Here is a 21,913-nt window from a genome sequence, read left to right as displayed (position 1 = left end):
ACTGCCAATAGGACAAGCCGATGGGTGCTGACTAATTGACCAAATCCGACTGACTGTGACAGTATATAGAATGAATATGTTCACCCCATGCTGGACACCAATGCTCAATCATTCGTGTGCACAGTGTGCACGCGAACAGTGGTGCAGTTGAACGACTGTGTTCGTACATCCTGGAGCCCTGCTCTGAAACCTTTCTTAGGACAGTCCCGCAAAGCGCGCCGGCTGGCCTGCCAGACTTCCGCGCACTCAGTCAACCCTAAGCTAAAGAGGGAGAGGACACTCCCTGTTGCACCCGCGTAGCCCTGCCATTCGGTGGCGTTAGCAGCTCAACACTCGCACCATCTCTCATACCACTCTGCACTTACACCTACCACTGTTGGTGCTTAGGTAGGTGTCTGGCGAAGCCACATTACAGAAGATGTGAACAACATCAGGGGGCACATGAGAGTTGAGCGTCCCCACATCCCCCAACCTTAAAACACTACATTCTCCGGCAAAAACATGTTACACAGTCTAATATCAATGCATACTTTTGCGAACAGGAAGTGCACGCAGCAGTGGCCACACTGAGGAAATGTCCATGCACTCTTGTCCATAATGTATGCGTCGACTATGTTTCTGGGGTACACTGCTAATGTTCATTGGTCACTGCAGCTACTGTGCAGAGGACATGGCTGCAGATTCGACGGCACGACTTTATGCCAAGATTCTGGAAACGCCATGGTAGTAGTCCGCACGAGCAAGCGTCACTTGTGCCGACGTGCCCTGTTGGCAAGAGCCGCAGTAGTCGCTGGCTTCTGTTCCAGCTGCCGAGAGTTGTGAGCCAGACACAGGCGACCGCTGAAGTAGCTGCACTGAACCGGCCACAGGCATCTCCATTGCCTGGAATGGCTTGATCGTTGTACTTGGCAGCAGCGCAGATAATGTGCAGGTGACAGAAAACCAAGGACCACACCACTCATAGTGCGTACACTCAACACACTCAACAAACAGTGAGGTAGTGCAATGGAGAGAAATTCTGCATGCACATCACCCATGTAGTACGATGTTCAATTTGGCTAGCAAAATATTGTGCGGCTATTCAGATGCTAAGTTCTCGTGAACAAAGCTCGCTTTCTTAATTCGAATGAGCATAATTTCAATTTGTGCGAGGCTTTCTAGAATGAGGGAAGCGAAGTGTGACACCTTAACACTATGGTCCACCGGGCTGTGTCCCTCCACGTGTGACAGGCAGCTCCAGAAAGCCTCAGGCCTAATGAGTCGCTACTCCGACAACAACCGGCACCCATAAACAAAACCCAAAATGGTTGTAAGATGGGTAGCTACGAGGAGATGTCAGCTCTGTGAGGTAGTTATACCCCACTTGGTGCACACAGAATCTGAGCAGAGGGCACCCACCATCCCAGACGATGTTGGAGTGCCTGGTGCCAGGCTACAATATCACACAGCCCATCGCAGCACCTGTGGCCCGCGTTTCCCGGGGCCGCAACTCCTGCAGTCCAAAGAAATAGGAGAAGCTATTTACATAAGAAACTCGCACCACCCACAACGTTTCTGTACTCACTCACTTCAAGCTTGCCAATACTCTGCAGGCGCTAGGCCTGCAGAGTATTGGCAGTATTGGAGTATACAGTATGAATACTATCTTCCAACTTCAGAAAAGGCTTAGCACATCGACAAGTTCAGACACGCCGCAGCAACTATCACCTCACTCTCAAGAAAGCATGCCGCCGCCATTAGCAATAAACATCCCAGCTAGGTCCTCGTTTCGGTTCAAACAAAGATTGTTTTGAACCAAGCAAAACTGTTAAAACTATTGTCCGATGCCCCGAGAGCTCTACATTGGGCAACCAAATAGGGGTCTCAAACATGCTATTGGGACGAAGGAACTACAATGCAGTAGTGCATACAATTGCAAGGGCATTTACTGCACCTTTTATGCACCAGTGCCACCTAGTCGAACCACTGCCAATAGAACATGCCCATGGGTGCTGACTAATCGAGGAAGTCTGACTCACCGTGACAGGATATCGAGCGAATATGTTCGCCCTATGCTGCACACCAGTGCCTAATTGTTTGCATGTACAGTCTCAATTCATTTCATTTCATTTCGTTTATTTACTCTCAAGGCCATACAGCAATTATAGAAGAGTAGCAATAGTAAAACAAATGAAAAAGAAAAGGCTAAATAGGCAGCACGTGATCACAGATAGCCGAGTTGAACACATCATGATCTGTGATAGCAACAATGGAGGCAGGAAGGTGATTCCAGTCTTGACTTGTTTTCGGAATGAAAGCTTTGAGGTATGCATTTCTTTTACACTGAGGCTACCCATCGTTCATTCGATAATGAATACGGGATGACAAATGGCTTGGAGGAAAAAAAGTGTCATTGTTAGGTCATTATTAGTGTAGTATATTTTATGAAACACGCAAAAGCGGGAAATTCAACGTCTAGTAGAAAGGAGAGGTAGGTCAAGCTGTTGCTTTATGCTAGAAACACTAGCCAAGCGATCGTAGTTAGAGAGGATAAACCTAGCTGAGCGGTTTTGAACTGATTCTAAGGACTGTGTTAGTGAGCTGGTGTATGAGTACTATATAGGTGAAGCATACTTGAGTTTAGAATGCACGAGTGTTTTATATAGTAATAGTTTCAATGGAACGGGAGCAAGGCGGAAATTCCAGCGAATAAAACCAAGGGTACTGTTAGCTTTGTTAATAACGTGGTGGATATGTTTCTACCAAGGCAGGTTTTTAGTGATATGGATGCCTAGATACTCGTAGCTGTTGATGAACTGCAGAGGGCAACCGTTAAGATCATTGCCTAGAGAAGTGGACTGGTCAATTTTTCGAGACACTCTCATCGCTTTACATTCGTTAATGTTTAGTTTCATAAGCCCTGTGTCACACCAAAAGACAATTTTATTAAAGTCAGATTGAATAACGGAGAAGTCAGACTCATTAGAAATTACGCAGTGCAGCACCCAGTTGTCTGCAAAAAGCCTTATATTAGAACTAACAGAAACATGCAGGTCATTTACATAAATTAGAAAAAGTAGAGGCCCAAGTACTGACCCCTGAGGAACACTGGATGTTACATAGCATGATTTAGAGTCATGATCATTAACAGAAATATGCTGTTTTATATTCTGCAAGGGACATACAATCCATTTAAGCAAGCTGCGATCAAGATGGAGTGCACTAAATTTCAGTTATAATAGTCAATGGGAGACGGTGTCAAAAGCTTTCGCGAAGTCAAGGAAGGTGCAGCTAATCACTGAAGCTCGATCTAATGTGGAAGACAAATCATTAGTAAAGGTTAGTAATTGAGCCTCACAAGAATAGTGCTTATGAAAACCATGCTGCTGTGATTAAATATTTATTAGACTCGAGAAAACTGACAAGGTTGTAGTAGAGTATGTGCTTTAATAACTTGCATGGAATAGAAGCTAAGGAGATCAGCTGGTAGTTTGAAGGGTTATGAATATCACCAGGCTTGTGGACTGGAATCACCGTCGCTGTCTTCCAGTCATCCGGCAGTGTTGAACTCTGCAAAGACTGAGTAAAAATATTTGACAAGAAAGCAGATAAATGTGCAATAGTACTCTTAAGGGATTTGTCATTTATGTTATCAACACTCGCGGATGAAGAAAGTTTAGCTTTTTTAATCAAATTGCATATTCGATTAACGTCGATCGAAATCGGTTCCATTTTGTGGGAATGCGAGACTCTCGCGCATCCCCTGATATGTTGTTTTCCCGCATAGCTCTCGTCTCCTGTAATCTGGCTTCGCTGTGTGGCTTGGTGCCCGTGCCAGTCGGTGTGGTTGAACCGTATTGCGAAAGATGGCGCGAGTGTGGCTCTGCTAACGCCACTTAACAGCGGGGTTACTTGGACATGGAAAGGAGAAGGCTCTTCCTCTTTGGCTCGGAATCGGCAAGTGGCACGGACGTTCTGTGCGTGTGCCGATCCATGCTTCTGTGAGACCGTCTCGCGAAGCCTACCCCAAGAATGGAGAAATACGATCGTTTGAACGCGCCACCGTTCTATTTGTACTATTCTGCACTTACACCGACCGCCGGCGTCGCTTAGCTTTGTAGTGAAGTCGGATTACAAATGCGAGAGCCATGCGGGGAAAAAAACATCAAGAGACGCTTGAGTCGAGCATCCTCAAAAAGTGGAGCCACAAAAAGAGCATACAGACATGCTCATGATTCCCGGTGGTCTGATGTGGCAGCAACCTCTCAACATCGGTGTGAACAAGCCTTTTAAATACCTGATCTTCCGTGAGTGCAATAAGCGGCTGGCAGCGGAAGACTGCGAGCTTACACCAACCAGGCATGTGAAAAGAGCCTGCCTGACTGCTGTGTGCAGTTGGGTTTTTTTGGCACGGGTGGTTCCATGTGATGTAATGATGCAGTAGTTTGAGAAATGTGGCATTCTGCTAGATGATGACATACTGTGGGGCCACAGCAGCCATGACGATGACAGCATTTGTGAGGATGACGGCAAAAGTGAATATGAGTAGTCCAGTGACCAATAAATTCTCATTGCGTGTGTGCCCCTGGATAAGGCCTTTCCCCTCCCTTTTTCTTTGTGACATGCAATATGGAGAGGGGTGTGATTAACTTGCATTCATGTTGACTTACAATTGCATAAATATGGTACTGTGATTTAACCTTATCTTTTCAACTGCTGCTATTGCTGACTTCTTCTTTTTTTTTTCGTTTCTGTTAGTGTGAGCCAACTGTGTACACTTTAAAATGTTATGGTATAGTGATGGTGAAAAAAAAAGAACAGGAATGGAGAAACACCACCAGAATTAATTAATAAAGTGTAGTGTAGTGTTTCATGGGTAATGTATCATGTAGTGTTTGCATGGGTAAACTTATGCCCCGAAAGCAAGCAACACTGAAGAGGCAACATCAACTGCAAGTATAGTCGGCAATTGTTGAATTAAAACTGGAGTGGCACTTGGCCAGTTGCTATTTCTGCAGGATACAGGAAGTTCTCACCACCATATTTCATGGTGAATATTTGCAATATAGCTGAAAGACACGCTGGGACAGAGCAACAATGAAGCATATTTGAGAACACATTAGACTCACCATTGAGTGCAGGCAACATGATAACTTACACTTGGAAACATAAAACGACAAGGCCTTCATCAGGATGATACGAAAATGCATCATGCGACATCATCATCATCATCATCATCAGCCTGTTTACGCCCACTGCAGGGCAAAGACCTCTCCAATACTTGTCCAACTGCCCTGGTCATGTATTAATTGTGGCCATGTCGTCCCTGCAAACTTCTTAATCTCATCCACCCACCTAACTTTCTGTCGCCCCCTGCTACGCTTCCCTTTCCTTGGAATCCAGTCCGTAACCCTTAATGACCCTCGGTTATCTTCCCTTCTCATTACATGCCCTGCCCATGTCCATTTCTTTTCCTTGATTTCAACTAAGATGTCATTAACTTCCACTTATTCTCTCACCCAATCAGCTCTTTTCTTATCCCTTAATGTTACGCCCATCATTCTTCTTTCCATAGCTCGTTGCGTTGTCCTCAATTTAAGTAGAACTCTTTTCTTAAGCCTCCAGGTTTCTGCCCCGTACGTGAGTACTGGTAAGACACAGCTGTTATACACTTTTCTCTTGAGGGATAATGGCAACCTGATGTTCATGATCTGAGAATGCCTCCCAAACGCACCCCAGCCCATTCTTATCCTTCTGATTATTTCAGTCTCATGATCCGGATCCACGGTCACTACCTGGCCTAAGTAGATGCCCTTACCACTTCCATTGCCTCGCTACCTATGGTAAACTGCTGTTCTCTTCTGAGACTGTTAAACATTACTTTAGTTTTCTGTAGATTAATTTTTAGACCCACCCTTCTGCTTTACCTCTCCAGGTCAGTAAGCATGCATTGCAATTAGTCCCCTGAGTTACTAAGCAAGGCAATATCATCAACGAATCGCAAGTTACTAAGGAATCCTCCATTAACTCTAATTCCCAATTCTTCCCAATCCAGGTCTCTGAATACCTCTTGTAAACATGCTGTGAATAGCATTGGAGAGATCGTATCTCCCTGCCTGACACCTTTCTTCATTGGGATTTTGTTGCTTTCTTTATGGAGGACTACTGTGGCTGTGGAGCCACTATAGATATCTTTCAGTATTTTTACATACGGCTCGTCTACACCCTGATTCCGTAATGTCTCCATGACTGCTGAGGTTTCGACTGAATCAAATGCTTTCTCGTAATCAATGAAAGCTAAATATAAGGGTTGGTTATATTCCGCACATTTCTCTATCACCTGATTGATAGTGTGAATATAGTCGATTGTTGAGTAGCCTTTACGGAATCCTGCCTGGTCCTTTGGTTGACCGAAGTCTAAGGTGTTCCTGATTCTATTTGCGATTACCTTAGTAAATAGTTTGTAGGCAACAGACAGTAAGCTGATCTGTCTATAATTTTTCAAGTCTTTGGCATCCCCTTTCTTATGGATTAGGATTATGTTAGCGTTCTTCCAAGATTCCGATATGCTCGGAAGTCATGAGGCATTGCATATAGAGGGTGGCCAGTTGTTATAGAACGATCTGCCCACCATCCTTCAACAAATTTGCTGTTACCTGATCCTCCCCAGCTGCCTTCCCCCCTTTGCATAGCTCCCAAGGCTTTCTTTACTTCTTCTGGTGTTACTTGTGGGATTTCAAATTCCTCTAGACTATTCTCTCTTTCATTATCGTTGTGGGTGCCACTGGTACTGTATAAATCTCTATAGAACTCCTCAGCCACTTGAACTATCTCATCCATATTAGTAATTATATTGATGGCTTTGTCTCTTAACGCATACATCTGATTCTTGCCTATTCCTAGTTTCTTTTTCACTGCTTTTAGGCTTCCTTTGTTCCTGAGAGCATGCTCAATTCTATCCATATTATACTTCTTTATGTCAGCTGTCTTACACTTGTTGATTAACTTGGAAAGTTCTGCCAGTTCTATACTAGCCGTAGGGTTAGAGGCTTTCATACATTGGCATTTCTTAATCAGATCTTTTGTCTCTTGCAATAGCTTACTGGTATCCTGTCTAACGAAGTTACCACCGACTTTTATTGCACACTCCTTAATGATGCCCATAAGATTGTCGTTCATTGCTTCAACACTAAGGTCCTCTTCCTGTGTTAAAGCCGAATACCTGTTCTACAGCCTGATCCGGAATTCCTCAATTTACCTCTTACTGCTAACTCATTGATCCGCTTCTTATGTACCAGTTTCTTCCGTTCCGTCCTCAAGTCTAGGCTAATTCAAGTTCTTACTATCCTATGGTCACTGCAGCGCACCTTGCCGAGCACATCCACATCTTGTATGATGCCAGGGTTAGCGCAGAGTATAAAGTCTATTTCATTTCTAGTCTCGTCATTCGGGCTCCTTCATGTCCACTATCGACTATCCCGCTTGCGGAAGAAGGTATTCATTATCTGCATATTATTCTGTTCTGCAAAGTTTACTAATAACTCTCCCCTGCTATTCCTAGTGCCTATGCCATATTCCCCCCTGACTTGTCTCCAGCCTGCCTCTTGCCTACCTTAGCATTGAAGTAGCCCATCAGTATAATGTATTTTGTTTCGACTTTACCCATCGCCGATTCCACGTCTTCATAGAAGCTTTCGACTTCCTGGTCACCATGATTGGATGTAGGGACGTAGACCTGTACGACCTTCAATTTGTACCTCTTATTAAGTTTCCCAACACGACCTGCTACCCTCTTGTTAATGCTATAGAATTCCTGTATGTTACCAGCTATATTCTTATTAATCAGGAATCCGACTCCTAGTTCTCGTCTCTCCGCTGAGCCCCAGTAGCACAGGATGTGCCCGCTTTTTATCAATGTATATGCTTCATTTGTCCTCCTAACTTCACTGAGCCCTATTATATCCCATTTACTGCCCTCTAATTCCTCCAATAGCACTGCTAGATTCGCCTCACTAGATAATGTTCTAGCGTTAAACGTTGCCAGGTTCAGATTCCAATGGCGGCCTGTCCGGACAATCATGCGACAATATACATCCAGAAGCTGTTTCTTCAATGAGCTGAGAGTAGTGCACTTTGACCTTCTTGTCTTCTTTTCACTTTTCAAAAAGCTTCAAGCCTGAACCATTTAAGCTTTAAGTGACTGTTCCTTAGAATGCTGACCCGGTTTGCAGCAGTAGGACAAAGAAAGTTTGTCATCATGACTTAAGAGTTCTACAACACGCTTGCATCATCATGATGGTACATGGAGACTAGGAAGCTCTGAGGGATTACAATGGGTCATGGGAATGATGGCACCTGGGATAACACTGGGATAATTTTTGTTTCTTCTGGTGGCTGTCACTGGTGTTGTTGCTGGCCTGTCAGCTGAGCATGGTCCAAGCTTGTATAGTCAAGTGACATGTAATGCTCTCCGCAGGCTGCAGCTGTCTTCTGTGCTATCGGCAGTCTGAAAAGTATCAAAGACCCCAATTTTGAGGTGAGTGTCAGCGTATTCACATTTCTCCCCGGTTTCACTCCTTTCCATCAGAGTTGGGTTTTTCTTTTTCTTATATACCTTTAGGTAAGGCATGCACAAGTATAGTACCATTAACTTTCATTACTTCAAGCCTGATGGTACTGAAAAAATTAATTGAGTTATCCGACAGGTCTAAATAAAGACGATACAGAAAAAAACATCAAAACACACCGCTGATTCATTTGCCAGTACTATTTGCTTGATTCTAACACACCCCCAAATCAAATTCGCATGCTTTCTATGTGTCTAAAAGAGGAAATTAATGTAGAAATGGCATTAAAGCTCCTAAACACAGTAAAACTGTAATGTGCACCATATTTTTTAGAAGGAGAAATGGGCAGGTTTCTGATATGTGTTGCATGCAGCCAGTTTCTTAAAGCCAGCTTCACCACACGGTTAATGAAAGTCAGCTTTGCCGCAATAAATCTCTATTATGTGAAAAGCACATGAACACCGTAAACGATTTTGGTTTTGTATTCAATTGCACTGTGCAAGCAATTTTTGGTTCTGTTTTCTTGGCAAAAAAAAAAAAAAAACACCATGGGGGTAAGGTGCATGTATGCTTACTGGTCAAGTTCGAATTATCCAGCGAAGGACAATTTTAGGATTGAAATGACGGAAGTTTGAGCTCATAGAAATGCATGGGCGCCAGCTGGAACCTTTGGTTGGGATTGAATTAACCAAAAAATAAAACTGGCTGGAGTCAAATTAACAGAAGTTTACTGTAGTCTAGTTTGAATTCAGATCGAAAAATAGCTGGCCGAATTAGTTGATTCAGCCTTCAAATACCCATGCCCCATTTCATGATTCCGGTCTGATTTGATGTAAGATTCATTTCATGTCTGATTGCAATGTGAGCTAGGCTAGTGTGAGCCAGTGAAAAAGCATGATTGTGTGAATGTGCACGGAATGTCATGGAATGCCAGAGCATGGTAGCGTGAATGCCAGTCGTGTCACATCATGTCAGCGTGTTGTCTTATGAAGCACAAACACAGACTTGAGTATTCGAACGTGTCTCATAGTGTCCACTCCATTGTCCCATTACTGTTGTAAAATAAACAATGGAGTGTAGTATTCAAATCACAAACAAGTTCATACTGTTAGCTAACAGTATGAACTGTTTGTGATTGGAATACTACACTCAAAGGGATAAACTAGCTGATGCCACTAGCATGGCCTCCTAAGACAGACACATACATCTGCATTGCAAATCCTGAAGTACTCTTTTTAAGTAGGGGCATGTGAATAGTATTCTTTTTAGACTGAATTGAATACAAATCAGTTAGTGTCAGAAACAAGTTGAATTTAATATCAAATACTTTTTGAATAATTTTCGAATATTGAAGTTGAATATTGAATATTGAATATTTTCACAATCAGTATGAAACAGTGCTCACATCCTAATATTATCAATAAAATCATAATAAAGCACAATAAGCAGTTTCTTTGCATGCACAGGGCTCTTCAGAGACTGCCCATGATCGCTGTATAACAGCTAAAGTATGGCTACCTTAGCGACATAGCCTGCCCCATTACGTAAGCTCTCACGTTTTATGCCTATACTATGCCCATGGAGATGAAATTTATTGTACTTTTGCTCCAGTTTTCTGGCTAATTGGATGAAGTTGATGTCTTGAAATATTAGTAAACTATTAAAGAAAATATGAGGACACCTAAGCACTTCCTAAGAATTTTGAATGCGAAAGCATTAATGTTCAATTGAACGCTGCTGAGTGGCCCTTTGAGTTTTTCACTGTGAGTAATGTACCATAGCGGTACGTGCTGCCCGAGCAAGCAAGCATCACTAGCCTGCAGTGCAGATGCCACATGCTACTGACGTCCTGTGCGACATGAGACTGAAGACGCAGCAACAGCCACCAAAACCGGCAAGCACGCGCAGTTGCTAAGCCCAGTTGGGGTGAGAGAGAGCTATATGGGCCGCACGCCAGCTTCCACGCCAGCTGTCAGCACGCCAGCTGTCACGCGACTGCCTCATCGATGACAACTCAACTCGCCCCTTGGCATCATAGTGCCATATCTATTGAGTTCTGTTGAGGCGCGCTTTTGATGTGGTGCCGTGGCAAAGCCCTCTCCCCTCACGCAACACCATTTTGCCCGCTCTGCTCCATCGAGGGGCACTCGTGATGTGGTGTCGCAGCCATTCGGAATTTAGCTGCCGTTTCTCTGTTTATAGACACTTGCTTTTTCACTCAATGGACCATTTGATGCTTTTGCATAAAAAATATTTATGCTTACGAATCGTGAATCGTACAAATTCGATTCAAAGACCCAATCGAATAGGACACTATTCGATTTGTTTTAGAAATTTTTGAAAATTTGCACACCCCTACTTTCAAGATTTCTAATCTGTGGCACCCAGATGCACGCATGCATCCATCTCAGAGCTGTTGTAACTCTTGTCTGGTAACATCTCTGAGAGCACGCTGGATGGTGACCGTATTTCGTGCTTTTCCTTTTGTGTACTTCTCCTTTTTGTCTGCAGGTGAAAGTTCCGGTCAGTGAATTGAAAGGCGTGGTGTACTCCGAATGCAAGCACTACTTAGAGCTGTATGGCACCCACCGATCAATGCTGTCATTTCTCTATCGGCACGGTCGAACCACACAGTCCCTCGAGTACTACCTTTCAAAGGCATGCTGCTTCCTTTTGCATTTTCTGCTTTCATCAGTGTAGCACTAGCCGACACTAATAATGCACTAGTTGCAACACTAGTCGCAACACTAGTCGCAACACTACTCACAACTCTAGTCATGCCATACTTTTTAAATAGTATGTTAGGCTCTTACTTAAATTGAACCTAAACAGACCTTGTTAACCTTTTCACCTTATCAGAAGTTCAAGCTAACCGAAGTTCACTGAATGCATAGACCCAGTGAAGCTATACTCCATGAAGTGTTTTGCTTACCAAAGAATTCAGCGTAATACCATTCACCATTAATAGAGTCCACAGCACACTGTCTTTGTACTGTTCTAGTTTGTGTGCTTTCTTTATGAGCATGGTGACATTGCCATCAAAATGAGTGTATCACTCTTAAGAACATATTTTTCTGATCAGTTACAGGACCAATATGTATTTGAAAAGTGCCAACACTTCTTAAAAATTATGAAAACCAAGTTCTCAAGTCACTTTGGCAATCGGGATGGCCTTGGACGAATTTCAACGAACATGAGGATATCACTACCAAAAAAGGCGAAACAAGTGGTGCAGAGCTTGTTAAAAAATTGCTTGAAACAAATGAAATACAATTTAAGAACTCTAAATATAACGATCTGTCACATCTGAAGAAGCACTATTTACAATATCTGCTTATACATGTCTCAGGAGATGGCTGAATTTAATAAAGAATGTTGAAGAACAACACTAATAAACAAGTATAGTTATTATTGAGTACAGTGCTTTGCATTACTGTGTTTGCCAGAGTCGACCATTTAGGGGAGCAAGATTAAGGGTAAATAATAGAATTGAAAGTAAAGATCTTGACTGAATGCAGCCTCTGCTCACCTGTTTTACACTGCAGATGAGATAGACCTGTGTTATCTTTATGGAACTGCTTATTTGTCACACCTAGCAGGTGGCCGCTCACCATCATAATTTTGCTCCTCACAAGCTACTTGCATGCGCTAGTTCTGCGGTGGCTCACCGATCCCTAAAATATGTTTTTGTGCCACTCCACTGGGTACTGTCTTCCATATTTGATGACATCGTAGGAGCCAGCACACTCAAAGGTTCACCATAATCTTGTTATAAAGGAATTTGCACCAAAAAATCAACACACACACACACACACACATGCACAGACAGGTGGATAGGCAGTTTGATGAATGGACAGGTGAATTGGCAAGCAAGTGGGTCTGCGAACAGGCCACCCGCTTGCTCCAAATGGGTCATAAAGATTTCAAGTGTAGCAATGGCTGGCTTGAGTGGTTTAAGAAACGACATGGCGTGACCTCGAAGTCTATCTTTGGCAAAAGCGCAGCCGTGAACCGTGACACTGTAGACGTACGGCGCCAACATCGGCTCCAAGCTAAATGTATGAGTATGATCAGTGATGAACAGTGGGAAGCCTCATCCTGAAGCCAATGTCTTGGCTAAAGAACTTGATGCTCTAGCACCCTGATGAAGGCAAGTTCCTGCATATAGTCAAAACATCAGCTCCAGGTTGAGGCTTCCCTCTTTCGGCCACTGTTTATCATTTCAAGGCTTCATCTTCCTGTGACCTCTTTATCTTGTTCGGACACAAAGGCAAAAAATTCTAGTCAATTTTTCTCATGAATCCATTAGTGCAACCACCGGGTCTCATACCTCCTGTCTCTTGCAGGGCTGTGAAGTGGACTTGTTCTTGGAGGAGCTGCTGCAGCCATCACTGAAACAGGGTACGCTGGATGCATTGCTGTGCTCCCTTCGGCAGATGGACATGAGTCTGAACCGGTGGTGGCCCACTCTACTCGCCGTGTGCCGAAGCCTCCAGAAACGGGGGTGGATGCACACGCTCTACGCTCTGCAGCTGTTCATGGAGGTGCGTCAAAGCTTCATTGTACAAATCTACCCACTTGTGCCAATGCCATTTTGTTCGCTTGTGTGTGCATGTGTGTGTGTGTGTGTGTGTGTGTGTGTGTGTGTGTGTGTGTGTGTGTGTGTGCGTTCGTGTGTGTGCTATACCAAGCCTAGAGCTGTGGCTCACTTAACACACAGAACTGTGCTATGCACAGCCCAACTGATTTTCTTCACTGGAAACACACTTATTGAAACTCGCTTGTGGTAGACGATGCAGTTCTATCACATCAGCTAGATTACTTGAAGAGGTGGGCATGATTTCACTAGGAATCTCAGTGTTATGTCGTCTAAGTAAATAATTTTCACAGAGAATTAAGCCTTCAAAATCTGCAGTGAAATGCATTGATCTTGTAGTTAACACTCATGATATGTGTTGACTGGAACATAACATCACTGCATTTTGCCACAGTGATTGAGGTCATATTTTTTGAAACTGTGTGTGCCTTCTGGATAGACTGTTCGACGCAAAGAATCGACAAGTGCTTTTCATGCTAACTGACATTTGTCCGAGCCACGGGAAGAACGAGAACCTAAAGGTGATGGATGGGGAATTTTCGCCTGCTAACAAAACCGTGGTACTGCAACTGATGGATCAGGGCATCATTGAGACCACCTGGAAGCTGTACCACAAGGCTCTTTTGCAGCGCATGCTCACAGCATATGACGCCAGCAAGAGGTACAACATTGATTTGCTTGGTGTGATCCATTTGCTGAGCTTCTCATGGAAAGAACTCGCACCTTCGAAGGTCGCCAACTGCTTTGCGCACGCCGGCTTTTCCCACGCCATCGTCAGCGACCCTGACGATGACCAGCCTGATGATGACCGAACTTGCAGCGATCTGTATGAGGCTGTTCATAAAATTGCTGACCAAGAGGTAGAAGGTGACTTCGAGACATTTGTGTTGGCTGACGCTGCTGCTCCCATGGCGCCCAAGCGACGGATGGTGCAGACGTGGGAGTACCTATGCCTGCTGTGAAACAAGGTTGAATGCATGGACGGTGACCATGGCCTTGTGCAATGCTTAGTCAAATTAGAGCAGGGGTTGCTCATGCCCAGTAAGAACTTGAAACAGCCAAAGCTGACTGCCTTTTTTGCACCTGATTAAAGTTTTGCTTCACTGAATACATTCTATGGTGGCTTCCTCGCAGTTGCGGCGCAATTACACCTTGACTGCTTTAGCTTTTCTCGACTGGTTGCTTATATAGAATTATCACTTATAAAAAATTTTGTCGCCATCCTGCTGACTTCATTATAATGAGGGATTACTGTACGTGGGTGTGCTACCGTATGGATGTAACTTTGGCATCTGAACAAGTAATTCATTTTTGTCTTTAAAAACACGTTTGGAAAGATACCATTGTGTCAATGCACTTTTGATGGGGTCTCCAGAGGATTTGATGCAGAATATTGTTTTAATGCAATGTACTTGACCATTTTTTGTCACATTTTTGCTGACATCCACTCACAACCTTCGTCACACTCACTTACACACCTGCAATATGATGCGAGTGAGCATACTTACATGTTCACCGACTTATGCTTGCTTGTCTTCCTGCAGGACTATCTTCGTGCAGCTGTGACAAGCATCCAATTTTTCGAGAGCCCTCCTGCCAGCGGCTACTCGGAGCTTCACCAGCGCCTTGCACATTTGGCTGAAGCGCGAAAGCACCTCGAGACGTACCTGTCCAAGTACACAACGTGGGAAGGGCATCGTTCAAATTGCACGAGCACTCAAGTACTTGCTATGGCACCCAAGGAGGTGAACAGGTACAGTGCAGCACTTACGGCTCTCTTTTGCTACTGTCAACAATATTTTGTTTTTTAAACTGCAACGCGAAATCAATTTAGTAGGGATGTGCAAATGCTCAAATGTTTGATTTTGAAGCGAATAGCGAATGTTTGAATAATTCAATTTGCAAATCGACTATCTAATATGCGATTTCTCGAACATGCGATTTTTCAAATATGAGCACCAGTGGTGAATGACCCGGCCGTGGCCGCCGCATTGACAAGCGGCATTCTGACGGCACGCAATCTTCATTGGTACAGTGAAACCTGGTTAAACCGTACTGTAGTTGGCCGGAGCTCGGAAAAAGTATGTACTAAACGGTAGTACTGTTTAATCGAAATAGCATGAGATTGCACCCACTTACCTGTCAAAAACAAAACACAGAACTCGGAGAGAGTGCAATAAAAGGGGAAATAAACATCCAGTATTTATTCATTTTGCGCGACAAAAGTGTTATTTTCGTTTGATGCCACGGCGGCCTAGCAGCGACGGCAGCGGCCTCAAACTTTCTGACGCTGCGTGCCAGCCTTTCAGCCTGCCCCCTCTTCTCGGCAAACACTCGCATGACAGATTCCTCGTTGGCGTTATGTATTCTCCGTGCGCACATGCGGTAGCGCTGCAGAAGTCGTGAGGCACCTTTTTCATTGCGGGGTGCTGTTCTTGTCGCGACAATTGCATGATGAGGCTGACGTAACGCGCAGCTTCTGCCACTGTTAGGCCTGAATGGCTCGTGCTGTCACTTTCCATGTCGTCTTCATCACTGTTGCTAGTCATCACTTCGGCAACAACAGAGACAACAATGGCGAAAAGTTGAACCTCGTAGCCGACACCTCTTCACGGTTGCAGCAGCGCTGCCGAGCAACTTCTTCGCGTTCCAAATGCTACACACCGTAGTCAACAGCAGATTCCTGTCGAGTGCCAGCACCGACTTCTTTGTGTCATGTTCGATAGCGCGAACGATGTCTAATTTTTCTTCTATGCTGAGCACCTGGCGTCTCTTTTATTCGAGCTTTGGCAGGACGCGAGTCCTTGTTTGCACGATGCCACAATGCTCTCTGGCACAGCGCTTTATGTTGATGTGGCTTCACGCACAAATGCACAGAGCACTTGGAGGCCGTTGTTCCGATCTCTGAGGTCCTGAGGCGGTCTCTGAGGTGTGTTGACCGACACATACGCAATAAACTGGTACTGTTTATGCAGATACAAAACACATTATGTTCAATGGCCGCTGAGTCGGAAATTTGTCTTTACTATGTTTAACACGAAACTACTGTTTAAGCAGGTACAGTTTAACGAGATTTTACTGTACAAGGTACCACCTGGTCGACAGGACCAATTGAAATTATTAATGCTACGTGAATAGAGGGCAGGACAAAAGCAGCACGGGTGGAAAGTACAGAAGCTTGTGTGAAGATCGGGCCGATTGGCCACTGGAAGGCACACTGATTGCATCAAATGTGCGAATTCATTGTTCACACATGCAGATTCGTGCAGTTCAGAGCTTTGTAACCACATGCAAACACACAGACAAACTTTGCACATGTGCCCGTGGTAGTTGCTGGCTGGTTGACCACAGGCCGTCAGTCTAACTCGCACGCGTGATTTCGTGTCCAATCACTGATGAGCCACCCGTAGGAACATATAAGCGACAAGCTTTCCGTGGCAGTTTGTGGCCCATTATCACATTGGCCAGCAGGGAATTTTCGCCACGGCTGCACCATTGGCCACACTGTCTAGCCTGTTAAGCTTAATTGGAGATTCATTATTGCGTGTCGGTGACTCAAGTTAAGATTACCAATCAATCAAGATCTATTCACAGCAGTCGCATGACCCTTGGATAGCGAACAAACCACCTCGCCAACAAAAGCGAATGCAGAGGATGACCATTGCATGTTCACGGCCACTATCATTGCGAAGTACTGTGCTGTAGCCCCTCGTTTCAAGCGACCTGACAAAAGACTAGTTTCAGATTTACATGGCGGGCTCTGAAATTACATGCAATAGTGTGCTGATTGCAGGCGCATTGACACAGACGCAGATGGATGCGGACGAAAAAAAAGAAGAGAGAGAGAGGGTGGAAGTCATGCGAACTTGCCGTGGGCCTCCACATTTAAAAACTTTTTATCGTGGGTGGCTACTTCGGTCGACATGTGTGGCGCCGAGGACAACGCGAAGTTGATCCGAGTAAGGTGATGCGCACACCCCGTTCTTGCCTGTCATGCAGATTGGCCTTATAACTACCTCAAGATTACCCACAGAAACCACCAGCCATAAGAATGGAAAAACCTCCTGTTTTCTGGAAGAAAACAGGAAAGCAATACTTCCTAGGCAATAGAAGATTGTCAATAAGCACTTAATGGCTCATTACTAAACTGAAAACCTCATTAGTATTTAGGACAACTTCGCCATTTCTGTAGCTTGAGAGAGAAAGAAAGCACTTAAAGGGACACTAAAGGTAAATACTAAGTCGACATGGTCTGTTTAAATACCATTCTGGGAACCTCGCAACGCTTGTTTTGTGCCAAGAAAATACTAAGTTTACGAGAAAATTGTATCTGAAAGGTCCGAATACCTCTTCAATTTGCAAATTGACTATCTAATATGCGATTTCTCGAACATGCGATTTTTCAAATTCAGATCTCCCACCACCCAACTGGGGGAGTGGTGATGTTGCATACACTATCACCGCCCTTTGCTGCCGTCAGTGAGCAAAACGGTGCCCGACAGATGGCAGCTCCGAGCCAAGACAGAGCGGCAAATTCACCGCTGCAGCTTCTTTTTGGTCAAATGGCATAGACCATTTAGGCATCCTGCAACATCATGTGGAAGTTGAATTCTCTGCTACTTGCAGTTTGTGAAAGTTTTGCGAGTCAGCAAAACCCCAGTGCATCACTATGCGATCATGAAAGTACTGAAACACGAAAGATTGGGCGGCGCAGAGTCGAGCGAAAACTAAACCTTTCGACCGCCCACGTCGTTGTCAAAGGTAATTTCAATGAGCTCCTTTTTCTAAACATGAAACTGAACTAGACAAGTAGCATTTTCTTTCATCTTATAATAGAATACGAGGATGTTTTTTGCAACGAGTAGTTGAGTACTAGTAACAGAATTTAACTGAGGAGTGCTTTCGTCATCGGGCTAGTGCTTGAATGTCCCGGGGGAGTCTCTAATCATGTCCTGCATTTATCTCGCTTTCTCAATTATTAAGGCTGTGTTTGCGATAATGTTGACACCTTAGAGGTCCTTGAGCACCGTTTTATCACATTAGTTTGACTTAGTATTTGCCTTTAGTGTGCCTTTAATTAATTCTATTTAACAAACAGTTCCATCAATAAAAAATATTTTGCAGAGCTTTGTATATGAATTGAGTTGCTATCAGTGCTGGTATACTAATTTGATGTTCCCTTTAATAAGAGTAGAGCATACTATGCATATCAATTCATAGGTACACCTGGCGACAAAATATTGCAGGGCACGAGATCTGAGAAAAAGCTGAATATCTCCGCAGCCTCATGATGCAGTTTGGTTTCAGGCCTCGACTAGAATATTTGAGCAACATTGTCGTATACAGTTTTGTGGTCTACTAGCTACAGGCTGCTCGGGAATTGAATGTTTTCGGGTATACCGTGATCGGTAGGCAGGGTGTGGCTAAGTTACTGATGGCTAGCAAGATTTTTCTTAAGTGATGTGATTAGCCTCCTGAGCATGTGCAGCACTGTGCTTATTGCACAAAATTTGGAGGCGTATAAGTTTTTATTGAAATTTCTGATGTTCAATATTTTGCTTTCTTTTCTTGATTCAATTCAATATTCGATTTGAAATCTACTATTCAGTATTCCCACACCCCTTCAATTTAGACTAAGGAAATAATATTTCATGGCACTAAATTAATTTGGTGGCAAAAGCTTGTTTATTACTAGAGCAAATGAAGTCACAAGTTTGCTACATTGAATTTTGTGTCAGTGTCTCAGTTCCTGTACTTCAGTGTCGTAGGGTTTCAAGTGGTCTTGGTAATAAAGGATGCAGTACACACAGTAGTGCAAAAGCAAAGTGGCATTTATTTCACTTTCTACGCAATAAGCCAGCTAGGCGAAATACATATTACAAGGAATAGTTCCTCATAGTTCCTTGGTGGAAGACGACGAGGAATCTATGAGGGTTCATCCATAAATAAGGTTCCCAAAGAGCTCCAGCCACACGGGAAGGTGTGAGGCAAAATAAAGCAACACTGCTGCGTGCGGCTGTTCCCCAACTCTCTATTCCCCCCAGCTGCGCTTCACTGCACTGCTCATTCTTGGCTCAGCAGCCATCCAATATGGAGGTTCCCATTGTTGATCCCGCCAAGTGCGAGATTCATTCCGTAATTCACTTTTAGCATGCCAAAGGGACTGAACACGTGGATATTCATCAGTAGACAGAGGTGTATGACGACAAGTGTATGTCTGTTCAACACGTACAAAAGTTATGCAGGGAGTTTAGTGCCACTTGGAAAGAAGTTCACGATGAAGAATGGAGTGGAAGACCATCAGTTTCGGAGGCAGTTATCGAGATGGTCCAATGCGAAGTGTTTCAAAACAGGAGGATCACCGTCTGTGAACTTGTTCCTCAGATTCCTGGGAGTTCTTATGGTACAGTGAAAAGAGCTTTGACTGAAAAATTGGGGTACGTATCACAAGTGTTGTGCACAATGGCTACCGCGGCTATAAACATCAGGCCACAAGGAGAAACGCCTTGACTCTGGTCACCAGTTTCTTCAGAAGTGTCAACAAGATAAGGAAGGATTGTTGGGCTCCATAGTTACGGGAGACAAAATGTGGGTGTTTCATTTCACTCCTGAAACGAAACACGATCCAAACAGTGGCATCACGCAGCGTCACCAGTCACAAAGAAGTTCAAACGAACTCCTTCTGCTGGCAAAGTCATGGCCAGTGTTTTTTGGAATCATAGGGGGATACTGCTGATTGGTTTCATGGAATGTGGGACAACAATCAACTCAGACAGTTATTGTGCAATGCTAAGAAGACTCAGGCAAGCTTTACATAACTGCTGGCGAGGACGACTGGCAGCTGGTGTAATGCTGCTTCATGACAACGCCAGACCTCACGCCTCCCGTCAAATCCAGGAACTTTTGACAAACATTTGGTGGACTGTCATGCCCCACCTACCGTACAGTCCAGACCTCGCGCCTAGTGATTATCACTTGTTCCCCAAGTTAAAGGAACATTTTAGTGGCAAACGCTTCCTCAACGGGTTGACAGCGGAGTTCTACAACATTGGGATACAGAAATTGGAGCATCGTCTACGAAAATGCATAGAAAAAGATGCCGATTATGTAGAAAAATAGAGCAACGTTTCATCTTTCCATTGATGTAAATTTCTATGAGAATAAACAATGTTTTCTATTTCTAACATTGATGGGAACCTTATTTCTGGACCAACCCTCGCATGAAGTTCAACTCATTATGCAAGAATACCGAGTGAATAATGTTCACTCATGTATGACAACAACACCCAAGTCATCCATAAGTGAGGTCCCAAGAACAGAAGTGCATCTGAGCAATTGTGTTCATTCATGCCAGTGTAGTGCTCTGAAGCCGCACAGGTTATGTACTGATGGTACCCGCAAAGAGCACCAGCAAGCGTGCAGTCAGTTTACGCATGCCACCATCCTGAAGCCGAAGATGAAGAAGTTCCTCTTGCATTTGAGTTATACCATTATCAGATATCACTCACATTAAAGCCCTCGCACCATCTTTTATCATAGTTGTGTACCAATTTCCACCATCACATTTGTTACATGGGGAAGCCAAATGTCAATGGGCATGAGAGTTGTGCAGGTATAACAAACTTGGGGGACGACGTGAGAATGTAGAGCATCTCCACAGTGTGAGGTCGGAGGTTTTAAACTATGTTATCATATTTTTAGCCATCTTGGCTGATTAAAGCTCCTCACTACTTGCTATGTTGAATGTTCAGTTTGCTTGTAATGCTGTGTAGTCCTGTTTTGCTGATAAGCAATTGGTCAGACACAATTAGAGGCTGTGAATATCCATGACATCATGGTGTGCTGGTGTGCTTGTGCAAGAACTTCACGGTGGCGTCACTACCCTTTCCTTTTTTCTTTTTTTCTGGCTCACCAGGCTTAATCTCACACTAACACTGGCCATTTCGCTATTGCAGACTCACACTTTACTTATACAGCTTAATGTTCCTCATTGGTGTCCTTCTAAAGGGGTTCTTTGACACCTCTTGCTGACTTAGCTGTTTCGTGGCTCGCATGCTTATATTTCAGCACAGAACTCCATGTTGTAGAGATTAACCCGGAGTGCCCACTGCAATTTTCCTCATGGCTCAAGTGTTGCTTTGAGTCATCAAACCACAAAATTTTATTTGATTTTGATGTGTATAAGAAAGTGTAACTGAAACTGAGTAGCACTTGAGTACAACAGGACCAAAATCGAGCATGCTTGAAAATTACATGTAGCAGTGCCAGATGTGACCCAAAACCGACAGGCATTGACTCAAGGTAATTGAAAGTGCTCTTGTGGCAAAGGGTATTATTTCGACGTTTTGAAGAGGTTGTTTCAACGTGTTATCTGCAGCATTCAGAAAGCCTTTTGCTTGTAATAAGTTGGAGAAGCACACTGGTACTTACAGTTCTCTATGCCTTGCGTGCAGGAACATTAGCATGGTGAACATGCAAATTGACATCACGCGGTTCCTCAGTACACGTGAGACTGAACAGGAGAAGCTACTGCAGCCTCGCCAGAAGGACAATGCCGACTGTGTTGCACCAACTCTCTTTGGCAACACATCGATGAAGAATGACCTAGCCTGCCTGGTAAGCACTTATGTAGGAAGCTATACCCAGACCTGCACAGTTAACACTACATTTGCATCAATAGCTGCAGCCTTAGTGGCTCTGGCATTTGTCCTCTGGCATCAAACTAATTGTATTTACTTGCCTTTTAAATGGAGAAAGCTTAATGGGCATG

General features: G+C 44.0%; 1 protein-coding gene across 1 annotated transcript in view; it reads left to right on the top strand.

The window, feature by feature from the left end:
* The window catches only part of Sptz (zinc finger FYVE-type containing 26 spastizin), a 149,936-nt gene that overhangs the window by 119,809 nt on the left and 8,214 nt on the right, over nucleotides 1–21,913 (top strand). The window contains exons 39-43 of the mRNA XM_065455034.2: nucleotides 8,456–8,515; nucleotides 11,058–11,204; nucleotides 12,893–13,090; nucleotides 14,688–14,896; nucleotides 21,597–21,759. Of these exons, the coding sequence (XP_065311106.1) occupies nucleotides 8,456–8,515; nucleotides 11,058–11,204; nucleotides 12,893–13,090; nucleotides 14,688–14,896; nucleotides 21,597–21,759 (777 nt within the window). The remainder of the gene's footprint in view (nucleotides 1–8,455; nucleotides 8,516–11,057; nucleotides 11,205–12,892; nucleotides 13,091–14,687; nucleotides 14,897–21,596; nucleotides 21,760–21,913) is intronic.

The sequence above is a fragment of the Dermacentor albipictus genome, chromosome 7 (assembly GCF_038994185.2).
Source record: "Dermacentor albipictus isolate Rhodes 1998 colony chromosome 7, USDA_Dalb.pri_finalv2, whole genome shotgun sequence".
In the NCBI taxonomy this organism is placed as follows: domain Eukaryota; kingdom Metazoa; phylum Arthropoda; class Arachnida; order Ixodida; family Ixodidae; genus Dermacentor; species Dermacentor albipictus.
The sequence above is the reverse complement of the archived record's forward strand: the minus strand, read 5'-3'. Positions and strand labels throughout refer to the sequence as shown.